Genomic DNA, 11,453 nt, shown 5'->3' with positions numbered 1-11,453 from the left:
GGAAAAATATTCCTGACACCATGACAAGAAGGCATCAGTGACTGACGTGGCTGGTGCTGAGCTGGCATTGCACACTGTGCTCCCTCCTGGACCGTGTGCCCTCGATCCAAGTGGAGCTGGAACAACTCCACTGGCTGCCACAGCCAGCAGTGAGCAGCCCTGGAGAGGCACCACAGGATGGTGGCACTGCCACTGCTGTCACCAGAGGGACAGGGCAGAGCACCCTCCAGGGCTGTGGGCTGAGCCAGCACAGGAACACCACGGCTCTCCCAGGAAAATCACGCGTGACCTCGCACCTCAGCCCACGCAGTTTCCCATGGCTTGGGCTGGTGTTGAAACCATGCCAGAAAATTATCCACAATTTAAGCATGACTTCAGGCAAACTCCTCAAACTCCCAAATGTCTCTGCCTGTGACACTAAACCAGCTCCCACAGCAGCAGCACAGGGAGGTTTCTGCTCTCTCTCTTGTGAGGACACAACCAATCTCAGCAAGGTGAGGCACAGGGCGGGTACCCAGCTGGGATGTGGTGGATTTGGTGCTGCTAGTTCCCACCACAGCCAGCCTGGAGGCAGAGCCCAGGGTGAGCTCTCTCACATGGAGAGCTGGGACAGATTTGGGCTGGCATGGCAGGAGGAACTGCCAGGGATATGAGTTCTCCAGAGCACCTGCTATGCCCCAGAGGCTGGGCAGAGCCTGACTCTGTTACAGCCAGACTTCTCCAAAGAGCCTGTGTTTAAGGGAGGAGGCACCAAAACACTCTCTCTCCAAGGAATCAGGACAAGTCCAACTGGGACAAACAGGACAGGTGAGAGAACAGAGAGGTTGGCAAGAGGCAGGATCACCACCTCCCTCGCATCCCATTTCCCATGAGGGCTCCACACCCTCTCCTAGTTCAGAGGAGGCAGCCTCTCCAGACACAGTGCAGCTGAGCCCCAGGTGGATCTCACCCCCTTTCCCAAAGCCCTTTTTTCTCCCCAAAAAGCAGCCGTTTCCCGTGGTGGCTCTGGGGACAGGGGGCCCGCCCTGCTGCCCTGGTTAGCAGCAGTTTCCTCTCGCAGCTGCAGAGCAGCAGCAGCAGCTGGGTTTTACATCCCCTCGCCCGGTGACAGGAGGTGACGCAGGGCGTGACACGACCCAGCCCCCTCCCACGAGGTCCCTGTCACTCAGGGACAGTCACAACCTGGGTGACGCAGGCCCAAAGCTGAGGGCACAGCAGAGCAGCAGCCAGCAGGGAAGAAAAAGCACAACTTCTTCCCTTTTTCTTCTGAAGAAGAGATCCGAGCCCTGTGCAAAAGGAAGTGCTGACACCACATATCCTGTAGATAAAACACAGTTATTCCACCAGCTCCAAACCCTTGGGAAAGGCTGCTCCCCTCTGCATCTCCCTCACCACCAAGCAGGGTGCCAGAGTGTCCCAGTGTGACACCATCCCTTTGTGCTCTGGGACATCATCCCCACCACTGCTGGGATTTGGGGATCTTTTCCTCATTTTTCTGGAATAAGAGCTTCCACTTGGGAAGCCACATTGGTATAAACATTCCAGTAAATCCCTTCCTGCGGGCCACTGGGTAATTAAGGAGCTCTTTTCATAACAAGGTAACAAATAACACGTGTGGTTTGACAAATTAGGTTCTCGCGCTCGCTAATCATCGCCGCCGCGCTCGGCAAGCCAGGACAGCGTTTTAGGATGTGGGAACTTTGCAAGGAATTCTCTTACTGGAGATAAAGGGAGCCTGAACTCAGGGCAGGTGCAGGAAACTCCTGGGAGCCTGCAAACAAAGCTCTTCCCAATCCAGCAGTGTCTTAGAAAAAACTCAGCCACAGTAACTCGTGCCTCTGTCACAGACCCAACTTCCACAGCTGCTTCCACCACAGAAAAGTGAGAATTCCTGCAAAATTCCTTCTCTAAGCCACCACTGAGCTCCACGAGGCAGAAACACCAACAGCCACAAGGAACCTGCTCACCAGAATAACCTGAAGGTGTCAAACTTGAACACTGCACATCTTTGCACCGGAAAAGCACAGGTGAAAACAGAAGGCAGAACGATTTTGCACAGGCACGTTTCATCTGCGCAGGAACCACCACCACCACCACGACAGCCCCAGCTCCTGCAACGAGCCTCCCAGGAGGGAATGACACAGGAAGCACAGGACGAATGAGCAACCCACCAGGCGAAACCCAACTCCCGTGCCAAAGTTTTATTGACCGGCCGTTCGAGCCCCTCCCGGCGCTTTCCTCGGTGAGCGCTCGGCAGCGCCGCTCCCGCAGCAGCCGGCCCCGCGCCGCCCCGGCTCCATTCCCCGCCGCCCCGGCTCCATTCCCCGGCTCCATTCCCCGCCGCCCCGGCTCCATTCCCCGCCGCCCCGGCTCCATTCCCCGCCGCCCCGGCTCCATTCCCCGCCTCCCCGGGCCGCAGACGCGGCCAGCCCAGAGCTGTCCGGCCGGAAGGCGCTGTCGGACACCTCGGCTGCCGAGCCGGCCGGCCAGAAGCTGCTCGGTGCAGATGAGCCACAACCGCACCGCAGACATTCCCTCTGCGGTGTTATCCCATCCCCGCTTGTCCAGAGCTCTGCCAGGGGACAGATCCCGTGCTCAAAGGTCTCACGATGGGAAATTCTGTCAAGAGATTTTCACAAAGATGACAGATTTTTAAGCGGCCTGGTTTTGTTCGAGAGCTGAGCCTGCATGTTGTGTCAGCACAATATGCAAAGTATTTTCTTCACGCTTCATCAGTTAACCCCAAAATGATCAAAGCAGTCCTGGCAGCTGCTGAGTATCACATCTAGAGCCTGGTTTTGGGGAGGGGGTGGCACAGCAGAGCCCACGGTGCCAAAAGCAGCACCAGGCATTTTATTTTTATTACTTTGGTGCCTCTAAACTCCAGTTTGGAGATCCCACCCCACCAGTGCATGGAAGCAGAAGTGTGAAGCTCAAAGATAGCGCTGAAGAGGAAGGCTGGCACCTGGAGCACCAGGTTTGGGAACAAAGCAGCTCCTTTGTACAGCAGGGCTGTGGTTCCACAGGGTCCCAAACTCCACAGCCAGTCTGGAGCTCCACCCCTGGAGTGCTCAGCTCTGGGAATTCCGGGCAGCAGTTGCTGTGCTGGTGCCACGAACCATTCCAGTGGAAGGTGTCCCTGCCCATGGCAGGGGGTGGAATGAGATGAGCTTTAAAGTCCCTTCCCAACAACCCAAAGCGTCCTGGATTCTGTGCACCTACCGTCTGCTTCCTGTGGATGCTCACGATGTGGATGTCCTCGCTCCGATACTCCTCGTCGTGCCTATCCAGGGGAATTCTCTCCAGCTCAAAGTCCCTCTGAAGCAGCTGTTCCACAAAGAACAGTTCCACAACCATTCCGGACACGCAGCACTTCACCCTCATTTAAACTGAGTGTGGTGGGCTCGGTGCTGGCCAATCACCAGTGCACCCACTAGGATCCCAGGAACCAGGACGCTGCTCCAGCACTAACCTAAAGCTACAGACTCGCAGGAAAATCTATTTAAACTTGTGGTGAAACACTCCTGGAGGGATTTAAAAGACGTGTGGATGTGGCACTTGGGGACAATGGCTTAGTGGTGGCCTTGGCACTGCTTGGGGATGGTTGAATTTGATGATCTCAGAGGACTTTTCCAGCCTAAATTATTCTGTGAATCCATGACTTTGCTTCAATCCCTAAAATGCTAAGGCAAACCACAGCACCTGTCTGCCAACCCTCTCAACTGGTTGGAAAAGGAGAGAAAAAACCAGTCTAAAATCCCCCAGCATCAGCTCTGGGCTGTGCTCAGATTGCCTGGGCTGAACCTGGCAAACAAGGAAATAAATCACAAAAAAACCCACAGAAATCAGCCAGAAACACCAACACCTGTTGAGTTTATTGTGGGAGCAGCACCTCAGCAGAGCTGAGCACAGCCCTCCTCACTGCCAGGGCCCCTCAAGAGTGTGAGGCACTAATTACCAAACAGGTACTTGATTAACGCCTACCAACCCCCTGGAATTCTCACCCTTTCCCATTTTTTGCAATATTATATTTATTATATATAATCCTGCACAAGATCTGCTTCTCAGCAGCCACCTCAGGTGCAGAGTTAAATCTGCACTGACCATCATCCCCCCACAGCTGTTCCCTGTGTGGCTTTTCCTCACCTGCACACAAAGTACAGCTGGAACATTCAATTAAAACACTTATTAATGGGCTCTCATTAGAGAGAAGGATTTTTTTTCAGAAGCACCTCCATCACTCAGGAAAGAGTTTTGAGTTCCTGAGCAAAACTTTGTATTTTCCCTCTGCTTTCAATGGAACAGCCTAAAAGAAAATATGCTTCAAACTCACTTACTTCAAAGTATTTCCTCTCAATTTCAGGGTTCTTCCCCACAGTCCTCTGTTCATAGCAGCACAGGACACAAGTGGCAGGGCCTGTCAGGTCCTTCAGGGTCTTCAGCAAGGGCTCCAAGGACTGCCCAAAAAAGGTTAAACATTTCCCACGTGGATTTCAAGTTCATTTCACTCTAGCTGAAGTCCTCACCCAAGAGAGAACCTCCCAGTTTCACTTTTCAGGGAGTTATTTTTAGTGCTTTAACTGGGACAAGAAGAATATGGGGAAAAAGCTGGGAAGCAGAGGAGAAAAGGGGACTCACAGGAGAAGAATTTCCCAGAGTGACCAAGAAAACTGAACTGGAATCCAAGCCAGAAACATCCCACATTGCTGAGTGGGCATTTCCTGGAGGCACACAGCAATGAGTATTCCTCAGTGTGTTTAAAAAATGAGAGTTCTCTCAATTATTCCTGGAGGATGGCTCAGATCCAGACCACAATGAAGGGAAATGGGACCAAGAGGCAGGGACACAATGCCAGGGGCTGGTAAAGCCATTGGAAGGGCACTGGGACATGGGGTTTGTCAGGTTATTTCCCTTTTCCTGCAGCTTCCCTCAGCTCTCTGTGCACATCCTACAAGCTCCAGCTGAGGACACGAGGCAGACTACAACAACCACTGAGCTGTGGCAGGATTTCTTCTCTTGCCTTCCCAAGGAAAGAGTGAGGAGAACCCAAACAGCAGATGTAGCACTCTTAAATTTCATTCACCAATGATTTCAACAGTTCACATTTCGCTTCACCCCTCCCAATGTAAAAAAAAAAGGGGGGGGAAAAGGCACAAATATTCAATTTGGGATTTTTAACATAAAAATAGTCTCTGGTTTTATGTCAAATGGCCTTATATCTATCAAAAGTGCCTTTTCCAGTTTTGTTCTACATATTCCTATAAACCACAGGGACCATGTCACGAGCACAATATTTATCTGAACATTTCTCACACTAAACACACTGATCCCACCCCCTTCCCAAGAAACCTTTCTGCAGGGGTTTAGCAAAGTCCTCATTTACCTCCTCATAGTAAATGCAATCAGCCATGAGTATATAATCGGGGGGAGGCTGAAATTCTGTTACATCTTCACCCCTAAAAAGAACAAACAAGAAGAAGACCAACAAAAAGTGGAAACAAGTTTTAGTAATAACACATACTAAAGGACTGAGCACGAAGTTAACTACTGCGTTTTCACATTAAGTTTCCCTCTCACATCTCTGTGCACATCCTACAAGCTCCAGCTGAGGACACGAGGCAGACTACAACAACCACTGAGCTGTGGCAGGATTTCTTCTCTTGCCTTCCCAAGGAAAGAGTGAGGAGAACCCAAACAGCAGATGTAGCACTCTTAAATTTCATTGACCAATGATTTCAACAGTTCACATTTCGCTTCACCCCTCCCAATGTAAAAAAAAAAGGGGGGGGAAAAGGCACAAATATTCAATTTGGGATTTTTAACATAAAAATAGTCTCTGGTTTTATGTCAAATGGCCTTATATCTATCAAAAATGCCTTTTGTTCTACATATTCCTATAAATCACAGGGACCATGACACGAGCACAATATTTGTCTGAACACTTCTCACACTAAACACACTGATCCCACCCCCTTCCCAAGAAACCTTTCTGCAGGGGTTTAGCAAAGTCCTCATTTACCTCCTCATAGTAAATGCAATCAGCCATGAGTATATAATCGGGGGGAGGCTGAAATTCTGTTACATCTTCACCCCTAAAAAGAACAAACAAGAAGAAGACCAACAAAAAGTGGAAACAAGTTTTAGTAATAACACATACTAAAGGACTGAGCACGAAGTTAACTACTGCGTTTTCACATTAAGTTTCCCTCTCACAGCGGTGTTTTGAAGTTATTCAGCAATTTAAGATGCCAGTGCAGAATCACAGAATCTCAAACTGGTTTGGGTGGGAAGGGAACTTAAATCCCATCCCATTCCTCCCCCTGCCATGGCAGGGACACCTCCCACTATCGCAGGCTGCTCCAAGCCCTGTCCAGCCTGGCCTTGGACACTTCCAGGGACACTTCCAGGGACAGCCACACTGCCCTGGGCACTTGTGCCAGGACCTTCCCACCTTCCCAGCCAGGAATTCCCAATATCCCATTTAAACCGATTCTCTTTCAACCTGAACCCAGAATCCCCGTTAAAGCTGGACAGAGACATTAAATAAAGGCTCATACAAACCATTTCAGTACCTTGGCTCGGACGGACCCTGTGACCAGGTGCTTGTTATTCTCAATATTAACCATCAACAGCTCCTGCAGCTCCTCCAGGTCTGTGACCGTCACGTTCGCCCTGTAACACACACACGTGGTTAGGGAGCAACGCCATGGCAGGGGACACTCCGCACAGCACAGAAAATAGGGTTTAAAGGAATCGAAAGGGTGTGAGGGAGCAGACAGCGCCGGGCAGGGAATCCTCTCACCCCAGCGTGGCTGCCATGATGCCGACGGCGCCGGTGCCCGCGCCCAGCTCCAGGACGTGGCGGCGGGCGAGAGGACAAGCGCCGGTCTCCAGGAACTTGGCGAGCACCAGCGCGGCGTCCCACACCACACAGCCCACGCCGCCGGCCGCCCGCTGCTCCAGCCGCAGCGCCGGCCCGGCCCGCCGCTCCAGCTCCCTCACGAAGCCCGCCATGGCCGCGGCTCTGAGGCGGCGCGGCCCCGCCCCGCCAGGAAATGGCGGGCGGGCCGTGAGGGGACGGCGCTGCCCGCCCGCTCCGGGCGGCGGGAGAGGCTGGGATTCGTGGGCATGGAGGTTTTTCCAGCCGGAATGATGGCAGGATTTCGGCAGGCCTGTCCAGCCGGAATGGTTCCAGGATTCCGGCAGCCCTGCCCAGCCGGAATTGATTCCAGGCAGCCGCGGCCGTGAGGGAGCGCGGAGCCCTCAGCAGCCGCTCCCTCATCCCTCCTGACCCGCTCCAGCCTGAGCCCTCCTGAAGGTTTTGTTACAAACCGCCCTCACACAACTTAAAAAGTCTTACAAACCTACAGAAAAGGTCTTAATAAACTTAGAAAAAAGTTTTAATAGACCTACAAAAGTCTTAGTAAGTCTACAAAAAAGGTCTTAATAAACGTACAAAAAGGCTTTAATAAACTTCAAAAAGGTCTTAATAAATGTACAAAAAGGTCTTAGCAAACCTACAAAAAGGTTAATAAACCTATGAAAAAGGTCTTCATAAACCTATGAAAAAAGTTTTAATAAACCTATAGAAAAGGACTTAGTTTGCAAAAAGGTCTTAACAAACCTACAAAAAGGTTTTAATAAACTCATAAAAAAGGTTTTAATCAAGGAACTAAATATGAGTTGATTCTGCATTGACATCTTGAAATGCAAACGTTTTAGATTTTTTTCCCCCCCTTGGATATGTGGAATAAAGTTTTTTTATTACTTTATTTCTTCATTCCTTTTAGAGCAATGGGAGGCCTCTTGGTGGTCGGCAGATTCCCCTTGGGAAGAAGTTTTCTGAGGGAATTGCCTTTTCCCACATGAACCAACTTCAAACCCAAATGTCCCATTTTTCCACTCCAGCAGTTTTTTTGTTGTTCTTTTTACCTACCCCTCTAATTATGAAGCAACTGAAATGTTATTTATTGCTCTCTTGAACCATGCTGGTGGGAATCTCACTGCCTTTGACCACTTTCCATGGCCATATATCATACTATGATATATTTTACTGTGGAATATTCAAAATGGTTCTGGCATAAGCACTTGTACAGGAAGGCATAAAGCTGACATCTGTATATTCTAAAATGTGGGAGAGAATTTTTTTCTCTTCATCAACACACAAAAAGTTTGAAAAAATATTATTCCTTGTTTAGCAGTAGCTGCTGGTGGGGACTTCAAAAGAGTTAATGCAAAGAATCTAATAAAGAATTCCACTTTTCCAAGTCATCCTCCATTTCCTACCTGCACTCCCAGTCCGTGCATCTCAAATTTGGGACTTCTTGAACCTTATTTTAGCAAAATGAAGCAGTTCTCTTATAAAAAGCGTGAATGGATTCCAACCCTCTCTTCTTCCTCAAGGAAGGAGCACGGAGGGGACAGGCAGTAAAAGTGTTCAAGAGACAGATGGAAAAATACATTTTCCCAGGAGAAAAATGGGGGGTTCTTGGTATGATCTTGTACAGGGCCAGGAGTTGGACTCCTGATGGATCCCTTCCAACTCGGGATTTCTAATTAACACCGCTCTTCAGTCATATCTCCTTTCCAAAAAGAAGAATTTTCCAAATGGAATGCCCAGGACAATGGGAGCAGCTTAGGCAGCCTGATGAGAGGCTGGAGTGTGATTTGGAAGCCTGGGATGAGCCAAAGTGAGACCAGCAGCATGGAAAATTGGGCCATTTTGTCAAAAATGCAATTCCCAACCTTGTCCTTGCAAGGAACACGCACTGCTCAAGCTCTTAAAAATTAAGACTGGGGTGATTTATTAATCTTGTTAAGAACTCTGATACAAAGCACAGTAAAAGGCCACAAACCAGTAAATAAAATGTGGCTTGTGAAGGCCACTTTATAAATGCTGCTACAGAACTACCAGTAAAACAGACTCACTCTCACACCAGTTCAAACACGGGCGTTCGACTGGCAAAGAAAAATTCCATTCACTTATCAGTTTAAAAAGTTTAATAAAGCTTTAAGTGTTTGCTGGTTTAAATGCTACCAATTTCCAAAGTGGATTCATGAGTTAAGTGTAGCTCTAAAGGAAGTTATTAGGTCTGGAAGGCAGGACTGCTCCCAAGCCAGAGGAAACGCTGCTGGCCGGATCCAATCCCAGGAGTAGCAGACTGTGTTATAGGCCTCGAAGTCAACTTCAATTTATACATGTCATTAGCATATCTGTAAATATACAATATAAACAATTGTACAGGCGCATAGCTTTGTTCTCCACAACAGCAGACAAACTCTTTAGCTTAAGACACCTTCGCCTACCAAAACAAAAAAGGCACATCTGAACAGGATGCACGTGAAGTACTCGGGATCCTCCCCGATATCCGAGAGGATACTCCTCCTTCATCCTTTCTCCAAAGAACCAAGACCAAAGGAATATTTTGGTATTTAGATTTCAACCTATTTTTTTCTTTGTCTTCAGCAGCAAATCAATGGCAATTAAGACATGGCATGAGAATATTCCAGAACAGGAGCTGTCACTCAGGAACCTCAAGGCAAGCGGTCAGAGGTTTCAAATCTGTGACGCTCTGTATCCTCGTGTTGCTTGATCATCCCATTGCTGGGTTTCCTTAATTAAAAAAAAAAGGCCACTAGTGCTCAAATTTGAAAGAAAAATTTCCACAGACGCACCTTTTTTTGGCTCAGTGCAATTAAAGGATGTCAGTTTAAATTCACTTAGTGTAGTTTACAGTGCAAAAGGTCTATTTTGTGTCCTGGCAGAACGGTCGGCACTGAGGATGTGAACCAAGGCAATGCTGCTGCTCACCTGAGGGTAATGCTGTCCAACCACACAGGCTGGAATGTGTGTAGTCTGAATTATTTCCAATTTAAACCTTTTTTTTTGATCAGCAGCACTTTAAGAGCATAATTTGTGAAAATACTAAAATACACTGCCTTTTTTTTTTTTTTTTGAATAAATTAAAAAAAAAAAAGAGGAACTTTACAAACAGTATTCCAGTGTCAATGACTACTATGGCTAAGGTCATTGAGGAGTTTCTGCATTTTCTAGCAAAGACAGTCTGTGCAAAGGAGGGTGGGAGAGCTCCCTTTTGTAAGTCTTTGGCGGCAGTTTCGGTAGCTGGGGGCTGGAGTTGTGCCGGGGCGGCACGGGGGGCACGGGCGGCTGTGCCAGGTTGTTGTGGCTGGCGCTGAGGACGCAGCAGCGGCGCAGCACCCGCGGGGAAGGGGTGCTGGGAGGGGTGCCCGGAGAGCTGGGGCCGGAGCCGGCCTCCCGCAGCCGCTCGGGGTCCCGGGGGAAGCGTCCCAGCGGCGGCGGCTGCAGGCTCAGCGGGCAGTTGATGAAGTGCTCGGGCGGCCGGAGCGGCACCGGCGGCGGGGTGTCGGGGACGGGGTCCCGGGGGGGCGGAGGAGGAGGGCTGTGCAGGGGCTGCTCCAGGGGGGCGGTGTAAGCAGGAACGCGAGGTTGGATCTTTGGAGGCGGCGGCTGCCGAGGTGGGATTGCTGGAGGATCGTCATCCGACTTGGAATTCCCCTGAGGTGTCGAGGAGAAAAGGGAGGTGTAAGAAATGGAAGAGCACGGAAGCTCAGAATGGTTTGGGTGGGAAGGGAACTTAAATCCCATCCCATTCCTCGCCCTGCCATGGCAGGGACACCTCCCACTGTCCCAGGCTGCTCCAAGCCCTGTCCAGCCTGGCCTTGGGCACTGCCAGGGGCAGCCACAGCTTCTCCAGACATGCTGTGCCAGGGCCTCCCCACCCTCCCAGCCAGGAATTCCCAATTCCCAGCATCCCATTTAAACCTACTCTCTTTCAGTTCAAAGCCATTTCCCGTGTCCAAATGTTTGGATAAAGAGCAGTCTTCATTCAGATGAGGAATTCTCCTGACCTCTGCTAGTGGTGCTGTCAGAAGCACAGCAGCTGTACCCTTGATGGGAATGTGAACATTTTGTTCCTGAAATTGCTAGCAGGGTTTGGACACTGGGAATCCAAAACTTAAAAACAGGAAACTGGAGCTCTGCACCTCAAAGTCTTTTAGACTGACAGAGCCCTGTTTGGATAAATGGTCGAACTTGACAATCTTCAAGGTCTTTTCCAAGAGAAATGATTCTAGATATTCCCCAATTTATCACCAAAGTTATTCAATCCAGGACAGCAATACCTTAGCATTGGAAGCATCCTGATCCATCTTTTTTCGTGGAGGAAGTGGAGGAGGGTTCTGAGGCTCATCAATCAGTTTAGGGAAGCTCCCCCAAGAGCTGAAGAAAGTCTCTGGAGAGGGAAAAGCAGATCTTTTACTCCTTGTGCAATACCTGAGGAACATATTCTGGAATATCAAGGCAAACTCAAAGCAACTCAAGTAAGGTCTTTGTGCTCCACAGCAACATGAACCAGTAACTGCAGCAGCACGAAATCCTTTAATTCACTGCTTTAATCAGATCTAGGCCTCAC

The 11,453-nt window shown here is 49.6% G+C and overlaps 2 protein-coding genes across 3 annotated transcripts in view; both read right to left on the bottom strand.

Annotated features, from left to right (window-relative positions):
• Positions 1–2,186: 2,186 nt before the first annotated feature.
• On the bottom strand, positions 2,187–7,034 carry VCPKMT (valosin containing protein lysine methyltransferase). Of its 2 annotated transcripts, XM_041410100.1 has the most exons (6): positions 6,803–7,034; positions 6,562–6,672; positions 6,020–6,092; positions 4,338–4,457; positions 3,223–3,327; positions 2,187–2,619 (listed from the first exon to the last, which is right to left on the bottom strand). In XM_041410100.1, exons 1-6 carry the CDS (start codon positions 7,012–7,014, stop codon positions 2,605–2,607), a joined length of 636 nt encoding a protein of 211 aa, XP_041266034.1. In that variant the 5' UTR covers positions 7,015–7,034; the 3' UTR covers positions 2,187–2,604. The 2 variants fall into 2 exon arrangements, with proteins under 2 accessions (XP_041266034.1, XP_041266043.1); XM_041410109.1 differs by lacking the exons at positions 2,187–2,619; positions 6,020–6,092; positions 6,562–6,672; positions 6,803–7,034 and adding exons at positions 2,663–3,139; positions 5,384–5,452.
• Positions 7,035–8,985: 1,951 nt separating this feature from the next.
• The window catches only part of SOS2 (SOS Ras/Rho guanine nucleotide exchange factor 2), a 46,297-nt gene continuing 43,829 nt past the window's right edge, over positions 8,986–11,453 (bottom strand). Inside the window, exons 22-23 of the mRNA XM_041409876.1 lie at positions 11,164–11,273; positions 8,986–10,537 (exon numbers count right to left, since the gene is read on the bottom strand). Coding sequence (XP_041265810.1) covers positions 10,028–10,537; positions 11,164–11,273 — 620 coding nt within the window. The 3' untranslated portion in view covers positions 8,986–10,027. The remainder of the gene's footprint in view (positions 10,538–11,163; positions 11,274–11,453) is intronic.

Source organism: Onychostruthus taczanowskii, unplaced genomic scaffold (assembly GCF_017590055.1).
Source record: "Onychostruthus taczanowskii isolate IOZ18803 unplaced genomic scaffold, ASM1759005v1 scaffold100, whole genome shotgun sequence".
Lineage (NCBI taxonomy): Eukaryota > Metazoa > Chordata > Aves > Passeriformes > Passeridae > Onychostruthus > Onychostruthus taczanowskii.
This window is presented reverse-complemented; position numbering and strand designations above follow the sequence as displayed.

Coding starts and splice junctions, on each gene's coding strand:
- VCPKMT (XM_041410100.1), bottom strand. CDS start 7,014: ATGGCGGGCTTCGTGAGGGAGCTGGAGCGGCGGGCCGGGCCGGCGCTG. Junction 6,673..6,802: donor ATCATGGCAGCCACGCTGGG/GTGAGAGGATTC, acceptor TGTGTGTTACAG/GGCGAACGTGACGGTCACAG. Junction 4,458..6,019: donor ATTGCATTTACTATGAGGAG/GTAAATGAGGAC, acceptor TTTTTTGGGCAG/TCCTTGGAGCCCTTGCTGAA.